Source organism: Lutra lutra, chromosome 16 (genome assembly GCF_902655055.1).
Source record: "Lutra lutra chromosome 16, mLutLut1.2, whole genome shotgun sequence".
In the NCBI taxonomy this organism is placed as follows: Eukaryota; Metazoa; Chordata; class Mammalia; order Carnivora; family Mustelidae; genus Lutra; species Lutra lutra.
In genome coordinates this window covers 21744067-21762384 of record NC_062293.1, presented here as the reverse complement: position 1 = coordinate 21762384, position 18318 = coordinate 21744067, and the positions used below count along the sequence as shown (strand labels likewise).

The 18318-nt window shown below is 53.2% G+C and overlaps 1 protein-coding gene across 1 annotated transcript; it reads left to right on the top strand.

The window, feature by feature from the left end:
- Nucleotides 1–10: 10 nt before the first annotated feature.
- Nucleotides 11–12273, top strand: IGFBP4 (insulin like growth factor binding protein 4). Its single transcript, XM_047707109.1, has 4 exons — nt 11–1023; nt 8364–8521; nt 9258–9392; nt 11055–12273. The coding sequence occupies exons 1-4, from the start codon at nt 675–677 to the stop codon at nt 11187–11189; spliced, it is 777 nt and encodes a 258-aa protein (XP_047563065.1). The 5' UTR covers nt 11–674; the 3' UTR covers nt 11190–12273.
- The last annotated feature ends 6045 nt before the right edge of the window (nt 12274–18318 follow it).

Sequence of the window (18318 nt, the reverse complement as noted above, 5' to 3'; positions counted from 1 at the left end):
GTCGCGTTCTTGGAGGGCGGGGGGTGGGGCTGCAGCCGCCTTGGCGGGGAAGGGGAGAAATCCTCCAAGGTCGGAGGAGGGGGCCAAAGAGCAGCCCCTTGGCGTCTCCTCTCCTTTCTCTCCCCTCCCAGGCTCCGGTTCAGAGGCGCTCTCGGCGCCTGCCACGGCTTCCAAACTGCTCCCCTTCCTTCTGCGGCAGAAAAGGACTTTCAGATGTTGTAGCGGCGGCGGCGGCGGCGGCGGCGGCGGCGACTCAGGACAGCGCCCCCTCCCCCTAACGGCCGCCTCTCCCTCTCCCCCCAGCGCCCCCGCTCCCCCACCTCTGGGAAGGCGCTGGGGGTGTGGCCAGGGGCCGGTATAAAGTCCGGGGGAGCCGGTCCCGGGCAGCCGCTCAGCCCCCTGCCCCCCCTGCCCAGCCGCCCGCCGCCTGCCGCCTGGGCCCGGCCGAGGATGCGGCGCAGCGCCTCGGCGGCCAGGCTCGCTCCACTCCGGTCCGCTTGCTAACTTCCCTGGCTCCGTCCCTGTCCGCCCGCGGGGCCGCCCCGTCTCCCCGCGCCCTCCGGGTCGGGTCCTCCAGGCGCGCCAGGCGCTGTCTCCCTGGGTCCCTGCTGCCAGTCTGCGCGCGCGTTCTCAGCTCCCGCGCCCAGCGCCCGCGCCCCGGTCCTAGCTTCGTCATGCTGCCCCTCTGCCTCGTGGCCGCGCTGCTGCTGGCCGCCGGGCCCGGGCCGAGCCTGGGCGACGAAGCCATCCACTGCCCGCCCTGCTCCGAGGAGAAGCTGGCGCGCTGCCGCCCCCCCGTGGGCTGCGAGGAGCTGGTGCGGGAGCCTGGCTGCGGCTGTTGCGCCACTTGCGCCCTGGGCAAGGGGATGCCCTGCGGGGTGTATACCCCTCGCTGCGGCTCGGGCCTGCGCTGCTACCCGCCCCGTGGGGTGGAGAAGCCCCTGCACACGCTGATGCACGGGCAGGGCGTGTGCATGGAGCTGGCGGAGATCGAGGCCATCCAGGAAAGCCTGCAGCCCTCTGGTAAGGTGCCCCTATCCTTGCGTGCCCTACCTGGTGTTCTCCTCTCCTAGACGCCCCTTCCCCTTTCAAGCTGGCCCGGAAAGCCCTTGAAAATCTTTCGTGAGTTAAGGAGACAGGTACCTGGCAGGGCTGGAATGGCATGGGACAGGCTCACCCAGGGAAACTGCTGTCGAGTCCCTAGCAGCCTGTTGCCACCAGCAAGGAAGACTGTCCCAGCCCACCATCTCAAACCTCCCAAGGGTGCCTATTTGGGAAGAGAAGTCTCGGTGGTAGTCCTGGCTGCTGGTGCAGGAGTGGAACATAGCCTGACCTGGTCCAGCCAGCAGCCTGCAAGTGAGCGGCTTGGGGTCAGATAACTAGAGGATGGGGATGGCAGTGGCGGTGGCTTTCTGTTCCTGATCCTGGAATGTCCCTCATCCTGGCCACACTTGAAACCCGAGGGGTCTAAGAAACCAGGGTTTGGCCTTTTGACATTGAGGTGGGGTGGGGTGGAATGGGACATGCAAATCAGAGGGGCTTTGGTGGCGGGGGGCATCAGAGTTGCCCCTCCCCAAAGCCCCTAGGCAGCTCACTCAGCTGTTTGAGAGGTATTGGGAAGACAGAGGTCTCTCTGCCAGGCCTGGGCACCTCATCCTGCTCTGGTATATGGGCACCCCGCTCCTCTCCCCTGGCAGGTGTCATCTGAGGTGGCAGAAGAGAAGCAAGTCTTGGCTCCCAGCCCAGAGCTGTAGAAACCTAACGGTGTGGGATAGGGAGTAGAGAAAGGAGAAAGAGGGAGAGAGAGAGGGAGAGGGGGAGGTGGGAGAGGAAGAGGGGGAGAGAGGGAGAGGATTAGAAGGCCCTTTGCTCTAAACTCATTCTTACGCTTTCTCTTTTTCCATTTTTCAGTGAGCCTCTCAGTTTCTCCTTATAATCGTTCTCAGTCTTTTGTATTCTTTCGTTATTTCCTGCTTCATCTCTCACTACCAACATGCCTGAGTTCTCCTTTCCTCAATGTCTTCTGCCTGTTATCAGTTTCTCTTTCTCTATCTTGTTCCCTTTCTGCTTTTGTTGTCCTGCTTCTCTCACTTTCTCCTCAGCCCCTTTCTGTTGCTCTTTCTCTTTGTGTCTCTTTCACTGTTTCTCTTTCTGTCTTTGTTCCTATCTTTCTGTTACTTTTGGATTCTCACTGTCTGCTTTTCTGTATCTCTGCCTCTGTTTCTTGTTCCCTCTCTGACTGTTTTGCTCTCCCTGTGCCTCTGTCTGTGTCTGTCTCTTTTCCTGGTGCTTGAAGCTTCCATTGTTGCAGTCCGGATGCTGGGACTCCGGCCCCAAGCTTCCTGCCTCGGGTCCCAGACCGTTCCACTTCCTCAATCCTCTGCAGCTTGTTAGTGGAGGAAAGCAGGATGCAGGGAAAACAGGAAGGAGGTGAACCCCAGGGGTCTGGGCCTCAGGCCTCTCTGCCCTTCCTGTCCTTAGGCAGTGAGAGATGGGTCAGCAGAAAACATTCTAGGAGAAATGCCAGCCTGGCACCCGACACATCTGGGAAGCAGGGGGTGGGGGGGTAGGGGGCGGGGGCAGGGGGGCTGGTCCTGAGGGAGTAAGGCACTGATTCTGGGGCATAGATGCCGGTGTGAGTGGAAGAGGAGGGGAATTGGTACCAGACCAGACTGGGAGTGAGGGCTGAACCCTTGGCTCCCTGAGTATAATGGGACCTCTTTTCTCCATCCTCCACTGGCCAGTGCGTATGTATCTGGCACCAGATTAGAATGGGTGCTTCTCCTCTCTCACCGACTTGAACTCAGGACAGAAGAGCTCTCAGAGGGTCTTGAGTACCCCTTCCTCCCTGGCTGAGCAGGAGCACCTCATCTTGTAGTGGGGGAAAATCTAATCCCCTAGGGGCTTTGGGGGAAATGGTATGAAGTTTGTGATTGCCCTGTGGACATCATGTGAATTGGTCTTTCTGTCCCCTTGGGATTACAGGGTCCAGGTCTCTAATGCCCACTCCCTCCCTCCTTGCCTGTCCTCCACCCATGCAGGGTATGCGAAGATCTGGAGAGGGAAAGGGCAAGCCTGGAGAACCCTGGGGAAAACTTGGTACCTACTCGGCAAGCTGTGTCCGTGCCTTCTCACCTCCTAGTCATCACAGAAGCATCCCTTGCGCCATGTGAAAGGTGCCCCCTAGAGTTGTGCAACAGCCCTGCAGGGTCTCTGGTGTGACAAGATGGCCAGAGCTCAGGCCTTATCCCCACTATTCTGTCTAACCTTTCACTGTCAGTAGGCCAATGTCCCTCCTAGGTCCCAAGACTTGGACCCTCTTACCTTGGGAATATTTTGGCAGAGAGTATCAGGTTCTTCTTTCTGCCTTTTCCTCTTAGAGCTAAGCTTCAGCAGGTGACTGGGGGCGGACAATCACTTGGCATGTCCCTTCCCTTGGCCTGCTATGTCCAGCTGCTTACTATTTGCCCCAGGAGCAGGTTTCCTCCTTCCATCTTAAGCCTAACCTCTCCATAGCCCTCCTGTCCCAGCTTTCTGAGCCTGGAAATGTTGTGGGTTAACACTGCTCAGGCCCCCAGAGGTGGGGGTGGGAAGGGACGTGTGCGTCAGAAGTCCACAATTCTGCATCAGTGGGCTGACCCTTGACTCATGGAATCTGGTGGAGTGGACAGTACGAAGATCGGTGTTTGGACTGGAGAGCTCCTAAACTGTGCTCTTGAGTCTCTCTGGGACAGGGTTAGGGCACAGACAGACTGGGTTAATTTTTAGTCAACACAGCAAATATTGTCCCCCTTACTTCAGTACTGGGAATCCAGTCATGTCATGGGAACAGGGCCTTCCCAGAAGTTCTGTGCCTTGGGGGAGGTAGGGGGAGGAGCATGGCTGCTTAACATTTTTTCTTTAGTATTGGCAAAGCCAGAATTATTGGTGCCTCGGGTGTCAGGAGTCTTTCCATTTAAAGACATAGGATCTGCAGGGATAAGTCTGTCCTCCTTCCCCTCCACCCAGGCTGCTGCATTTCCTCATCTGTAAAATAGAGATGACAATGGGACCTGCCTCACAGGCTTGGGGTGTCTGGCATGGAGTAAGAGCTTCATCAGTTAGAGCCATGATGAGGATGGTGAAGAAGAAGAAGAAGCTGAGAAGATTTTGGTCCAAACTTAAATCCTCCCCTGATGCTGGGATTTTTGAGGGACATTAGGACAACTGAGCAAAGTAGGGGGACATTCAGAGTTGTTGAGGAGGTGGGGAGGAACTTGGTCCATTTTGCTGCTGTAAACATGGGAAGAATAGATCAGCTTTCCTTCAGTCTGAGGCAAGCAGCGTGGCGTGATGGTGAAGGGGATGCCCTCTGAACTTGACCTTGAAGTAAGGGCTGGGTACCTGGGATGGGTGATCTTGGTTTCTCTAGGGAGAGTCCAGGGGAAGAAAGAAAAAGCCTTTCTTGCAGGGTAGAGGGGTGAGCTGAAACACCTGTGTCTGGGTGGCTGGGCCCACCTACGTCACAGCCTCACCCTGGGTGTCTTGAAGGGGATGGGGGCTGGAGTTGAGGAGGAATCATGGGGCTGGAATCAAGCTTCCAGAAAGAGGAAATCCTCTAGCTTTGACCATGAACTTTTCAGCCAGTGGTGCCAAAGCTGTGAAGTCTTTTCTCTGTCTGGGCGCCTTACCCTTGGTTGCTAGAGCAAAGACCAAGGTTTGCACTGTGGTTGCATGTTGTTGGCCTAGCTCCACACAGAGGCTGGAGGAGATGACCTGGCCCACCTTGGAAGTCCCACCCCCTAATAAGCCTTTCGGAAGTCCGAAAGTCAGATCTTTCAGGGGGCTAGGTCTGACTCTGGGGGGACCCACAGGGATTGAGGGCCCCACCTGGGTGAGCACGACCAGAGGGATGGAATTCCTGAGTGAGCGGGGAAGTAGCAAGAATTTAGCTAGCTTTGGAGAGTGGAAGGTTAACATTTTTCAGAGGCCCAAGGCTACGATGACCCTCACCCTCCCAAACCCAGTGTCTAGGGGTGGATCCTGGGGTGGATCCTCAGTCTGCCTGCTAAGCAAGGCTGAGCAAGGAAAAGTTACAGATTAAATGGAAAGTCAACAAGCGATGGGGCAGGCAGAGTGCCCTGCCCCCAGTCTGTGTCTCTGCCCAGGGCAGGGTCAGAGTGCCCGAGTGTATGTGGGTGTGCCTGTGTGGACCAGTGTGCCTGGACACGTGATTGTTTGTATATGTTTGTGGTTCTTGAGTCCTGGCCTGTCTGTGTCTGAGTGGGAAGATATGGATATACTCTGTGTACCTATGTGCCTGTGAGAGTAAGTAAGCCGCTACTCTCCCTCTCTGGTGTATTCTTCCCTGAGCTTAGACTCGAGGTAGGGACAGACCGGGACCAGATCTGCAGAGTGTCTGAGCAGCTGGAAGTTGGCATGCTTGGTGTTGATGAAGGACTGATCTCCTCTGTGGAGTGCCCTTTTGGTGGGGTGAAGCATTCTGGCCTTGGACAGGAAGGGTCCGAGTATGGCATGGATGAGTATCTGGACTCAAGTATGTGTATTTTGGAGGCTTGTAGGATTCTTCAGTTCTTCAAAAAATAAAAAAGGAAGTTTGCCTAGCAACAACAAAAAAGTGGGGAAATCAAGGAAGGGAAGGCCAGGCACACTGCCTGCTTAGCTTTCCCAGATAACCCCCTTAGTGTGACATGGGGCCCTACCCACACAGCATAAGCTATGCTTCCAGCCTTGCCCTATGGCCCATAGAGCTCCAGGTTTCAGTGAGCGGACCCAATTGTCCTCCTTTTTTTTTTTTTTAAAAGATTTTACTTATTTACTTACCAGAGAGATTGAGAGAGAGAGAGAGAGACAGCATCCACAGTCAGAGAGAGAGGGAGAAAGAGAAAACCCCAAACAGACTATGTGCTGAGTGCAGAGTCCTACCCCTACTTGGGGTTTGATCTCACAACCCTGAGATCATGACCTAAGCTAAAACCAAGAGCCAGATGCTCAGCTGCTTAACCAACTGAGCTACCCAGATGCCTCCAACAGTTGTTCTCCTTAATCATACCTCCTAGGTTAAGGGAAAAATATTCCATATATTCATTAATAACCCCCAAGAGTTAGTCATTTGTGAACTTCAACTCGTGGAAACTCAATGTTGGAAAGCCTAGTTGCGGTTACATTTCTACTCCAGATCTCTAGGTTCCTGAGGCCTTTACCACCCTGATGGGCCACACTTTCAGGATGGGAGACTCTCTACCTCCGTTTGTTAAGAAAACTCTTGCTTACTTCTTGAACCTGAGAACATTCTGCCGGCTTACCAAGGGAAACAAGTGTTACTGTGCAAAGTAGTGCTTCCCTTTATGGCCATGAAAAGAAAGCAAGCTCAAAGGAAAGACCAAAACCTTTTCCAGGTTCCAAGGGTGCCCCTTGAATTAGCATCATGGGCTGTGGCACATGAGTCCTTTTGATCCCTTCCAGTCATTTCTGGGTAAAATGTCCATGGCTCAGCTCAGCTCAGCTCAGCCTCTGTTGTTTCAAAATTTGGCTCTAATTCTTTTATTTCTTCCATTTCCTCTTCTTCTCCATTATCTACCTCCAGCCTACAACCCTGCAACACTGTGACTCCTTTCAAAAGTCTTATGCTTTTGTGCAAGGTGGATGCAAGGGCAGGAATCACTGGCTATTCTGGGCCTTTTGGCCAGAAAGTTTCCTTGGGAGGGTCTTTAGGGTAGAGCCTGGATCCCAGATCTTTTCTCTGGTTCTGACCGAGGGTTTGGGGTCCATCTTCTTATGGCCCCCTTGACAATCCTGGTCTTCTGAAATTTGCCCACATCGCTGGGAGGTCTTGCTATAGTGGATACTCCTCGGTTGACCCTTAAGAACTTGATGTCATCTCTGAGACGAGTCCCCTCTGGACTGTCTTTCTTGGGATATTAAATATGCAGAAGGACAGAGTATATCTATCTGCTCCATTCATTCCTTACCTTTGATTCTTTCTAAACCCGCCTTCCACCCATGACAAAACCTTCCCATCCTTGGTGACTCAATTTTATAAATAACCTTTGGGTATGGAATCTTGACAAAGACTTTCTGAAAGTCTAGATTCCTCCTTGCCTTTTCCCTTTATCTACTTGCTTCCCTACTTGTTTCCCTTTATCTACTTGCTTCCCCCCACACCGCCAGAACTAGGAGAATAAAAAGAGAACTAACCCCCAACTAACTTTGGCTAGACGGAAAAATACCATTTGACCCAGAGGCAGCTCTGGGACTGCTGCCATGCGTGGAGGAACCTGCTAACTCCTCAGGAAAAAAATCCTGACGCAAACCAGATGTAACCTTCTGTCTGGCTGCCAACATCTGGAATGCTGGCAGGGGCTTTGCATTCAGGCCAGCAGCAAGCTGCCAAGCCCAAGCATTTTAGAGGTGACTCTGATCTGCAGAGAGGTCTTGCTACTTCTTTCTGCAGCTCAGCCCTGAATCCCGGTTCTGGCTGCCTGGAGGTTGGAGTAGTGGTTAGGATTCTGGGACTTCGGGATCGGGTTATTCTTGAGCTCAGATAGAGTCTTCAGGAGATCCCAGGGAGAGTGTGCAGGTCGAGCCTCACCACCCCCATCTCCACATCCCCAGTGCCCTGGCTCTGGGCAATAGACATGGACTTCGGATGGAGTCCAAAGTCTAAGGATGGAAGAAATTGGGGTGGGGGAACTGAAGGGAGGTGTGAGGGTGTTTTTGGTCCTGCGGCCACACAGTATGTCACACACGCACGGACTCACACTTTCAGATGTAGACATACACACCCACTCCCCCTTCTTCTCTCTTGTTCAGCCAATGGGGAGAGCCTTTGGGGCCAGATTTCTCATCACTCATGGAAATTCTGATTTTGGTCATGTGGAAGAGGGGTAGCAGAGCCAACAGATCTGAGGATCCCCTGGTTGGCTCAGCCAGATGCTGAAAAGAACAGGACAGGAGACAGGAAAAGAGAGCAGACGGAGTGGGGGATGGTAGGAGGAGCTGAATGGAGGAGGGTGTGAGATTTGGTGGGGAGGCTCCTGCCTGCCTTAGACCTCCCTGCAGGGCCCAGGGGACACTCCTGTTGTCTGCGCAGCTGCAGCTGGTGACTCATCTGAGGGCTGGACTGGGTGGGGTGAGGGACAAGTCAAGGACTTTAAGAAGAATATTCTCCTGAGGAAATCCCAGGAGAATGGGGAGGAGACGAGGGTGTTGCTTTCATCCCCCCCCAAAACTCCAAGGTCCCCTATTCTTTCCCAGAACCAGGCTGGAGAATCCCCAAGAGAAAAGCAAGGTGGGAGGTTGGGTGGGTGCGCTGCCCTGTCCTTTCCCAGTACTGACCTCTCCCTATCTCGGCATGACTGCAGACAAGGATGAGGGTGACCACCCCAACAACAGCTTCAGTCCCTGCAGCGCCCATGACCGCAGGTGCCTGCAGAAGCACTTCGCCAAAATTCGAGACCGCAGCACCAGTGGGGGCAAGATGAAGGTCATCGGGGTGCCCCGGGAGGAAGCTCGGCCTGTGGTGAGGACCTCTGACCTACAAATGCACATGTGCACACCCTTCCCCACTAGATCTGGATTATGTTCATTCAGCAAATGTTCACTGGATGTCAAACTGTGTGCAAGAGGCACCTAGAATGCATCATCAGGACCCACACAATCCTCATTCCTTTCCTTGGACTTCCTTTCCTGTTCATCAGTTATACATATTGCTGCAGTGGAAGTAATTGTTAAGTACTGAAATACTTCCGTACTGGTGTGTAAAAATAGTGGTTGCTCCAAGCTTCCTGGTGTTTCTTCTCTTGGATTCTCCATGCAGAATTTTTCGGTAACTAAGGGGTTAACACTGGCCGCAGCAGGGGGCCTGGAGACCCTGCCCCACGGTCTGGCTAATGTCCTTTCTGATGGATGGTTCTGATGGATCCATGCCCAGCTCTTACCAAGTTGTTAATTGTATGATGTCTGCTATCCCTCCTGCTTAGAAATCATTCCCTTCCCAACCATCTCCATAGGTTTCCACAGCCACTTACCCCCACAAGGCCCCTTCCATTCACACCCTTCCTTTTTAGAAGCTCTTTGGCTCAGGATCCTCTCCTTAGTGTCCTGCTCTGTCCACCAGGGGCCCCTGAACACTGGGCCCTGCCTGGCCTCTGGGCCTTGAGCCTCCTTTCTGGGTCTTTAGTTCTGATCTGACCCCCAGCCTTGGTCTTCCTGCCTCTCTCCCTTCTGCTAAGCAGTTTCGTTCTCCCTTCCTCTAGCCCCAGGGCTCCTGCCAGAGTGAGCTGCACCGGGCCCTGGAGCGGCTGGCCGCCTCACAGAGCCGCACCCACGAGGACCTCTACATCATCCCCATTCCCAACTGCGATCGCAATGGCAACTTCCACCCGAAGCAGGTGGGTCTTCATCCCTGCTGGCTCCATCCTGACTTCAGCTCTTGGGGCATTCCTGGTCTCTCCACGAGATGGTCCAGGATGGAGATCTCGGGAAAGGGAAGACTTCCCCACCTACACCTAACCCCTTGGACCCTCCCCCAGCCTTACAGTTTCAGCTTTTTTTGCCCACTGCACTCATTTTGGAGATGAGGAAACTGAGGCCCAAAGTCACGGCGTGAGTTAATGGCAGACCAGCTGTCCTGCCTCCCCATCTAGGGTTATTTCCATCACCTCTGGATCTACCACTTAGCACTCCTGCCAACCTCTACCTCCCCGAACTCTCTCACTCCCTGTACTGTACTCTGTCCTATGAGTAGTTCTCCTTTGCCATAGAATGTCTCAGGTTTCATTTGGGGAAGGAGGGGCTCAGTCATGAAGATTTAAGGAGGAAATTCAATCTGCCCTTTCCCCCAAGATGAGTAACCAAACCACCTGGGGTACAGCCAGGATGGAGGTAAAGCCAGATCTGACAGCTGGGAAAGGGAGCTTTGGATGGAAGCAGAGGAAGGAGTGGGACAGGAGAGAAAACATGAATGCAGGAACCTCCATACTCCCTCATTCCCTTGGAACATGGGTTCCTCTCATAAGCCCGCAGGAGGCTAGGATATTCAGCAAGGTTGGCTTGCCTCAGCCCCAACTCTGACCCATAAGAAGTGGGCTTACTTGGATGGGTGGCATATCTGGGCAGAGCCTTATACTGGGTGTGACCTGGGGAGTCTTGGCCTGGGTCTTTCTCCAGCTCTTTGTGGGCATAGATACATACATTCTCCCACTCTGTGCTCTATAGATAGATCCACAAAGTGGGCTAGACACCTAGATAGGAAGAGCAGGGCTGCTCCCAGGTCTGCAAATCCCAGGATAGGATGAGGAGGTTATGAGTGCAGAACCAAAAAGGGCCTCTCAGATCAGTGCCAAACCTACCTGCAAGCTTTATCCCAACACCAATTTTATCTTTGTCCCCTTTAAAAAAAAAAAATCTATTTGTTTATTTATTTGAGAGAGAGTGCAAGCAAGCGCAGCGGGAGGGGCAGAGAGACAGGGAAAGAGAGAGAATCTCAGGAACCCCACACAGGGCACCATCTCAAAACCCTGAGATCATGACCTAAGCCAAAACCAAGCTCAGCCGACTGAGCCACCCAGGCAACCCCATCCTTGACCAATTTCTAAAAATTTCCCCTCATTAAAAAAAGCTAATCTAGACTTTATTTTCTAGAGCAGTTTTAGGTTTACAGAAAAATCGAGCAGAAAGTACAGGATTCCTATCTATTCCTCACCCCCAGTTTCTCCTGTTAACGTCTTGGTTTAGTGTGGTTCATATGCTACCACAAATTAAGGAACTAAAATTGGTCCATAATTTACCTTAGGGTTCACTCTTTGTGTTGTATAGTTCTATGTGTTTTCTTCCCCCAGTTTTTATCCCACTGAACATTCTGATACTTGAGCCCTTTATCCCTAGACCAATGCTGGCCCCTGAGACAACCTTCATTTCTTGGCCAAGATCTGTCTACTCCTGAAAGAGGCTCTGCCCTCAGAGGCCATCTTGGATCAGCTGTCTGACTTGGGCTGGGGTGGGACTGGGGCAGGCTGCCTGGGAACTGACCTCTCACACCCTTGTCTTGGCAGTGTCACCCAGCCTTAGATGGGCAGCGCGGCAAGTGCTGGTGTGTGGACCGGAAGACGGGAGTGAAGCTTCCGGGGGGCCTGGAGCCAAAAGGGGAGCTGGACTGCCACCAGTTGGCTGACAGCTTTCGCGAGTGAGCCCTGCCAGGAGGCAGTGGGCTCAGTGCCCCCTGTTGCCCCCACCCCTTAGAGGCTATAGAGCTGACCTGGAGACTGAGTCTGAGTTCTAGCTCTGTCTCTGGCCCAGAAGTTTCCCTTTCTCTGTGTGTGTGTATGTGTGTGTGCATGGGTGTGCCCTTGGGGTGAGCCAAAGCCTAGTGGTGTCTTTGGGCTTAGACAGTCCGAGAGGTCTGAGAGTGGCAATGGGGAGCCCTGGTGTGTCTCCAAATTGATCCTGGATTCATTCATTCAATCATTCATTCATTCAGCCATCTAAAAATACTTATTGACAACATACTACATGCCAGCTCTAGTTTTTTAGTCCTGGGGGCTCTTATTTTGACTTTGTCTGATTTGGGCATGTGAGGCCACTTCTTATAAGCTGAGCACAAGCTTGTGGGGGAAGAGAAGTCCCATTTCCAGAATCAGAGAAGCAGAGTAGACATGTACCTTGACTTTTGTACCTTGCACTATTGTCCTTCCCCTCAATTTAGTCAGAGGGTAGAGGCCGTAGGGAAAGTGTGGGGTGGCAGATGATTCAATGGTCAGGAGTCCAGACCCACTTCCAAAGCTCAAACCCACCAGGCTCCCCTTCTTCTCTTCCCCAGGCCCCTCCACGGGGAAGGACCTATAAGACAAGCCCACCTTTGGGTCTGGTGTGTCACATGGTTTGTTGCCTGGCTGCCCAGACCCTGCTGTGGGGGAGGGAAGAAGGTCAGAAGCAGTCTTGCGGGATAGAGGGCTGGGGAGGTGGGGCCCATTTCTGAATATTCAGAGTGGGCGGAAAGAATGCACAATGGGACTGCATGTGTCTGATGGAACAGAGGACACACATGCTGGGGGGTAAAGGACTTGTCTAGGGTCTTGCTTCCTCCCCTGTTTGTGGTCACAGTCACAAAGTCACCAGGATGACTTCATCCTTCCAGTGGCTCACTGCCTGTGGCTTTGCCTCCCTCCCTATACCTCCCTGTCCTCCAGGCATTTCTGACTTGACTGGATGGAAGGAGACTTAGGGACCTACCAGTTGGCCATGATGTCTTGTCTTTTTTTTTTTTTTTTTTTTAACAAAACAGAACAAAACAAACAAAAAAAAATCTAGACAATTGTGTCTGGTTGATTTATTTATAATTAAAGACAGAGATGCACCAGGGGTGGGAAGGGGGGTCATCATGTGGTCCCTAGACCTATCCTACATGGTAAGAGGATTGCAAAGTCAACCAATTCACCCTCCTCTTCCCTGCAGTCTCCTCCTAGGGAGCTTCCCTGTCCCCAAAGTCATACTGTCTGTGTTCAGACTCCTGGTGGGCAAATAATGGCTTCTGAAGGAAGGCAAGCAAGGACAGCCCTGCTGGGCCAGAGCTATTTCTGGGATCATATCGTGTGTGAAGCTGGGGTATTTCCTAGGGCACCAGGCAGATTGGATTTGCATCTGGATTTGATGTATTAATTTAATGGGGGAGGCACTTCCCTGAAGTTGAGGGAAGGGGGTAAGCTCCAATATATTCCATAGCTCTCGCTGCCCAGATTCCTTAATGGGGTGGTTGTGTCGTGATTTGATTTTGAGAGATTGGGAGTAGGGGCATCTTTGATTTTGCTGTCCTGAGTTGGGCGGGCTGTGGGCTCTTGGGGCCAGACCCAGAATTTGTGCCCATGTGGTACGACTGGATTTCTGGTCACCCCTCTCCACCACCTCTGAGCTCTGTGTGTGTGTACGCTGATCTCCTGGGCGGGGGCCCCTTCTCAGGCGGTCATAGGCAGCCTGAACACCCTGTGCACCAACTCTGCTGTGCTCTGCAGGGGTGGGGGGAAGGGGTTCCCTCCTGTTGGGTTGTCTTCTGGATTCCTAGCCCCTTTCCAGTTCCAGAGGCACTCTCAGACTTTAAATTCTCTGGCTCCTGATGAATTGGCCCCTGTGCTATCTGCATCTTAAATCTGGGCCTGCAATCCTCATCTCTCTAGCTCTGCCTCAGTGACAGCATCCCGTAGCCATCTGGTCTCCCTGAGGCACCGCAAGCCACTGCCAGCAGTAGGAGATTAAAGAGCAAAGTGACCTGGGCCCCCTGACCCCCGTTCATGGAGCCCCCCTACTTCCCGGGCTGAGGCCAAGGCATGTTGGGGTGGGAGGTAGGTGTAGGCTGACAATTAAGTTTTAGGTCCTTAAACCAAATAAATGTAGGGAGAGTATCTCTTTCCCTAAAGCATCTTTTTAAATTTCCCTTCTTTATCCAGCCCCCCTTCTCAATGCTCTACCCCTGGTACCATTGGTAGTGAGTACTAAGAGGTCCTTTTCCCTTCGTGGGCCTCCAAAAAAAGCTGGACCTGCTTGGGAAGTAGCTGCATATGTGGCCTGGGATGTGCCTTTGTTATATCTGCATATTTGTGGTACCTGTGTGTGTGGGTTTGAGTGTGGGTGCACGCATGTGTGTAAATACAGCAAAGTGCTACTTCTGAATACACGAAGCGAATATACAAGGTGAGATGTGAACGCATGTGTCCTGGGTGTGGGTGTTCGTAGGAGAGATGCTAATCTGAGGGGTGTGTTTATGTGGGCTGTGTGAATCTGTGAATGCATGTGACGTGAGGCAGGAGGGAATGGAGAAATTCACAGAGTATGTCTGTATTTCCCTGCCGACTATGAATGCATGGCCTTCACTCATTAGGTCTCCCCATTGCAGGATATGTGGGGAGCTTAAGCAAGCATCAAAGAATAGAGGATACACACTCTGGGAGAGGGAATCACACATCCCACGGAAACACTGCCTGGCACTTGCCTCCACCATCTGGGAGTCAGGTCCTAGGTGTCCAAAAAGAAGGAAATAAAGGCAGCTCTGTGTCAGCGTGGGCACGCTCTACCACTCCCAGGCTAGAGGAAGTACACTGTCCTGGGCAGTGCCACAGTGGGGAGAACCAGGCTTCAGAGGAGAATTGCTGGTCTAGTTTGCACCTGGCCCCACCCCCTCCCTGCCCAGCCATGGTCTCCAAATATCCTTGGATGGTCGCTCTAGTAGCCACAGGGCATCAGTATGTCTGGCAGCCATGGAAGGGAGGAGGGGGCAAGGACTAAACTCTTGTGTCCTGTTGGGACTTACCTAGATAAACTTAAAACTGAAGTCCTTGAGGGCTCTGCTCTGCTTCCCCAAGAAATGTTATTCCCCTCCACTGTGGCTTGGAGCAGGCGGGTGGGAGGCTCCCCACCAGGATCCCTTAGCCCATTGGTGCTGATCTACTTCAGGCATTTGGTTTCCATTTCCCAGCCCATTAGTTGAGATCAAGCCCTGCTGTCGCTGAGGACTGGGGGCTGGGTGTTCCACTGGCAAGCCAGCAGGGTGGGAGTAGGGAGAAAAAAGGGGAGACTTGGACTGACTCCAGTATTGGATTCAGGCAGGGGCATCTCTGGAGAGTTGGCCAAGCTTCCTTGCCCCTCCTCCTACGAAGGCCCCTAGGTTCCAGCTACTGCAATCCCTTTAGCTCCTTCCAGGAAAAGGCTGCTTGTCCCAACCCATCTGCCCTCTGGGCCACATTCAGCTGTACCAAGCTGCTCCAGGAATGTTATGAGGCATGCAGGACTTGGGGTGCCTGCTTGGCCCCCCTCCCTGGAGGGGATATGACTGTGTGCTAAATGACCCTGAAACATTCCCAGCCAGAGAAACTCCCCCTGCATTCCAGACCCCTATGGCACTGTCACCTCTGACCTAGAAAGAGAGAGTCAAGATGATGTGAGAGGCAGGCAGGCAGCTGTGACATTGGGTCAGCTGGTGGGTCCTGGGGTCCTCTCAGGGAAGAGGGGAGGAAAGGGTGGGTTTGTGAGTCAGGGGAGAGGATCAATGGGGAGGAAGCATATTCATGGGGGAGGAGAGAATTAATGAGAACAATAAGTGGAGGAGAGACAATGGGGCAGACCTTTGGGTATACCCACGGGGGTGGGGGCGTAGACACCACTTCAGCCAGCCAAGGGTCTAATTAGATCTTCACTGTCAGAGTGATCTGTCCCCTCTATGTCTGAGGCCCCAGGGCCTGGAGAGAGTTAGGGTCAGGGAGTAGAAGTGGGGGTGCTGAGGATAATTAGAAACATGCTCTACTGAGTGAGCAGGCGCCACCAGGACCATTTCTCCCCTCACGGCCCCCCTCTCTTCCCTAGGTCCCCAACCCCCTTCTCCGAGACCTGGACAATTCCAGCCAGACTAGGGGAGGGGCTGGTGGAGCCTGGGAGTAGAAACCCGGTGGGATTGGCTTCCTGGGCCCTTACACAGTCTCTAAAGAAGTGCAAACAACATATTTTCGCCATGCAATGGTATTTAATTACACATAAAAACAGAGCCATTAAACTGAAATTAAACCCTTGTTGGAATCACTTAATTCAGGGCATGACAAATTGCTTTCAGTGGAGGCGGCAGTGAAGTCCCCACAGGGAGAGATGGAGATTAGCGGCTTCCATGGCTGGCTGGGTCCCCTTGTTCTCTTTAGAGCTCGCTCCCTTGCCAGCTCTAAATTCTGAAATTGGGATTGACCTTCTTCCTAAAGACCACCCAAGCCAAGGGAAACCTCTGGGTTGGTTTAGGATGATAGAAATGGAGGGTTGGGGAATCACTGTCCCATCCAGTTTTAGACAATACTGGCTAATTTTATCGACGGGGAAGTTGAGACCCCAGTGCCAAAGTCATCCAGGGCCAGAACTAGGACCCTGGCACCAAAGCATGACCAGGAAGGTTTTTTTTTTCAGGCTTTTATCCTGCACATCCCAGACAGAAGTTGGGACTAGGTAGGTGAGGGTTGGGGAACCTCCCTATCTGGGGTGGGTAGATGTCTCCAGAACTGGGCTCCCACCTGGTCCAAGTCTAGAGATGGCTGGGAAGGCAAAACGGTGGCCCTGGTTGCTTACCACCTGGGTGAGGTTGGGCAGGTGGAACTTTCTACTTCTATGAACCAAAGTTTTCCCATCTTTTGAAGGTGAGATTGTAATTCCTAATAAGACTGCTGGGCAGAATGCAGGAACAGGGGTTGGCTCTGAATTCAGTAAGTGATTCTATTAGACTTCCTTCTCAGGACCTCTGCTTCCCCATTTGTGATAGGATCCAGGTGGGGCCTTGTGGTTTCCAGGACCTTGCTTGCTCTGACTCTGTTTGCAGCCCCCTTTCCTCCTTCCAGACCCCTCTTTCCTTCAGTTTTCCACTCTCCTCTGTAGTCTGTCTTTCTAACATGGACATAGTTCTGGGGTCTAAATTGTTGCCCCCTAAGATTTGCCTCACCGAGTCTTCCATTTGCTGTGTGAGACCCACCTGGGAGGTGAAAGGAGATCTAATAGGACAGGGGCTGCACTCTGGGGAGGGGTTGGAGTGGGGGGCGGTTCCTATGCACAGCCTCCCTCCCCCATGTGCCCTCTATGATCTGGGAAACTGCTCTGATTAGAACCAAATGGGTCTGCTGTGGCCTGAGGCATCTCAGAAGTCCATTCACTCAATGCAACTTCCCCCTCACCCAAGGAGGGGAGGTGGGTGTAGTTTAGGGGACATGGGGACCTGGGGGTTCTCTGTGCCCCAGCTAGGAGAGAGAGTCCTTTCCCTCTTTGCTACTCTACCCACTAGTGCCCTGGTAACTTTTCTATTAGCCCAGGAGGGGCAGCAGTGGGGCGCTGGCCAGAGGACACATTTGTCACGAGGCTTGGGTGGGTAGCCCCTGACCATCCGACCATCCGACAGCCTCCTCTGGGAGTAGTACCCCATCCCCCACCTCTGCAGTGAGGCTCAGCTGCAGGTTGCCCAGTAAGGGCTGACTAGGTCTGTACACTGCCTCCTGCAGTGGCCTCAAGGTCATTCCCCTTCCCCTTGGCCTCCTAGGCCTTGGTGGACAGAGAGGTTCTTGTGTTGGGGGTTGGGGTGGAAGGGCTGGGGCCCAGGGTTCCCGTCATTGCAGGCCTGGCAGCTCCTCAGCTGCAGATGGCTCCCCCCTCAGCCTGGCGGCCAGCACAAATGCCTTACAGCTGTATCTCTACTGGCTTGCCCCACAGAGACTGGAGACAGAGGCAGGAAGCTGGGGGGCACAGAGGGGCACACATGGATTGCTGGGGTAGGTCTGGGACAGGCCAGGACGGATGCCCAGCAAACCCAGGTTGCTGGGAAAGTGAGAATGGCAATGAACACTGGGACCTTGAGACTTCAGGGCGGGTTGGGGGAGGAGCTTCCTTACCCTGCAGGGGCTGGAATGGGGGCTTCCTGGGAAAGGATTGTGGGGTGGGGGAGGGTCGTGCTTCCTGGAAGGGCCAAGGCTCAGGGTCCCTGCCTCCCTCCTGGGTCCTGGTTTCTGAGCGCAGCCAGAGCTTCTAAATTGGAACAGCAGGGAGGGAAGCCCAGTCTTGTCCCCACCCAGGGGAAATTGGACCAGACTGCTCAGGAAATAAATTTAATTTTCCAGCATCATGGAAGGTTAGCCGGACAATAGAGGTTTTTTTTCCCCCCAAAAAACATAAGTTAAAAAAAAGTCCAATTGCCTTTGGCCGAGCTGTTTCCCAACTTCATTTCTCAGCCTCAGTTCAAGGCTTTCCATTCAAAGTGACATGTGACTGCTCAGTGACCCTGGCCTGATCGCTGGCTGTGTGAGGGGTCAGGCCAGGCCAGCCCGGAACTGTGACCACCCCCACTTCCAAAAGCCCTGGGCAGTGCTTGCCCTATGCAATGAGGGAGGGGTTTTGGTAAAAACAAAAACTCTCCCCAAAAGAGATTTTGAATTTAGGGATGGGTGAGTCCCAAATCCCAGGCAGTAGGCCCAGAAGGGTTTATGTAAGAAATGTAAACTGGGACCTTGAAAGTTTTGATAAGTTTTCTTTTTTTGGGAGAGGAGTGGGGAAGTTTGCCTTTAAAATGCAAAGGGATTTTGTAAATCCCTGTGTGGGGATGTTCTTGGGGTTCAAATAAGGGGAACCGGCCCACAGGCTGGGGAAGGGCTAGTCTCCCTTTGTGTTCTCTGCAGATGGTGGCCTTATAGGGGACTCTGGGCTCTGGCAGAGGAAGGGAGGGTCAGCACAATCCAAAGTAGAGGGCGGGTCTGGAATGGGGGGAGAGCAGAGACTGTCCACAGGCAGATCCCATTGCCCTAGGGTGGGAGGTAGCGATGC

Bases quoted from the DNA above. Each gene is read 5' to 3' on its own strand.
- IGFBP4 (XM_047707109.1), top strand. From the start codon at position 675: ATGCTGCCCCTCTGCCTCGTGGCCGCGCTGCTGCTGGCCGCCGGGCCC. The intron at 1,024-8,363 runs GTAAGGTGCCCC...GCATGACTGCAG, and splicing joins GGAAAGCCTGCAGCCCTCTG to ACAAGGATGAGGGTGACCAC. The intron at 8,522-9,257 runs GTGAGGACCTCT...CCCTTCCTCTAG, and splicing joins GGGAGGAAGCTCGGCCTGTG to CCCCAGGGCTCCTGCCAGAG.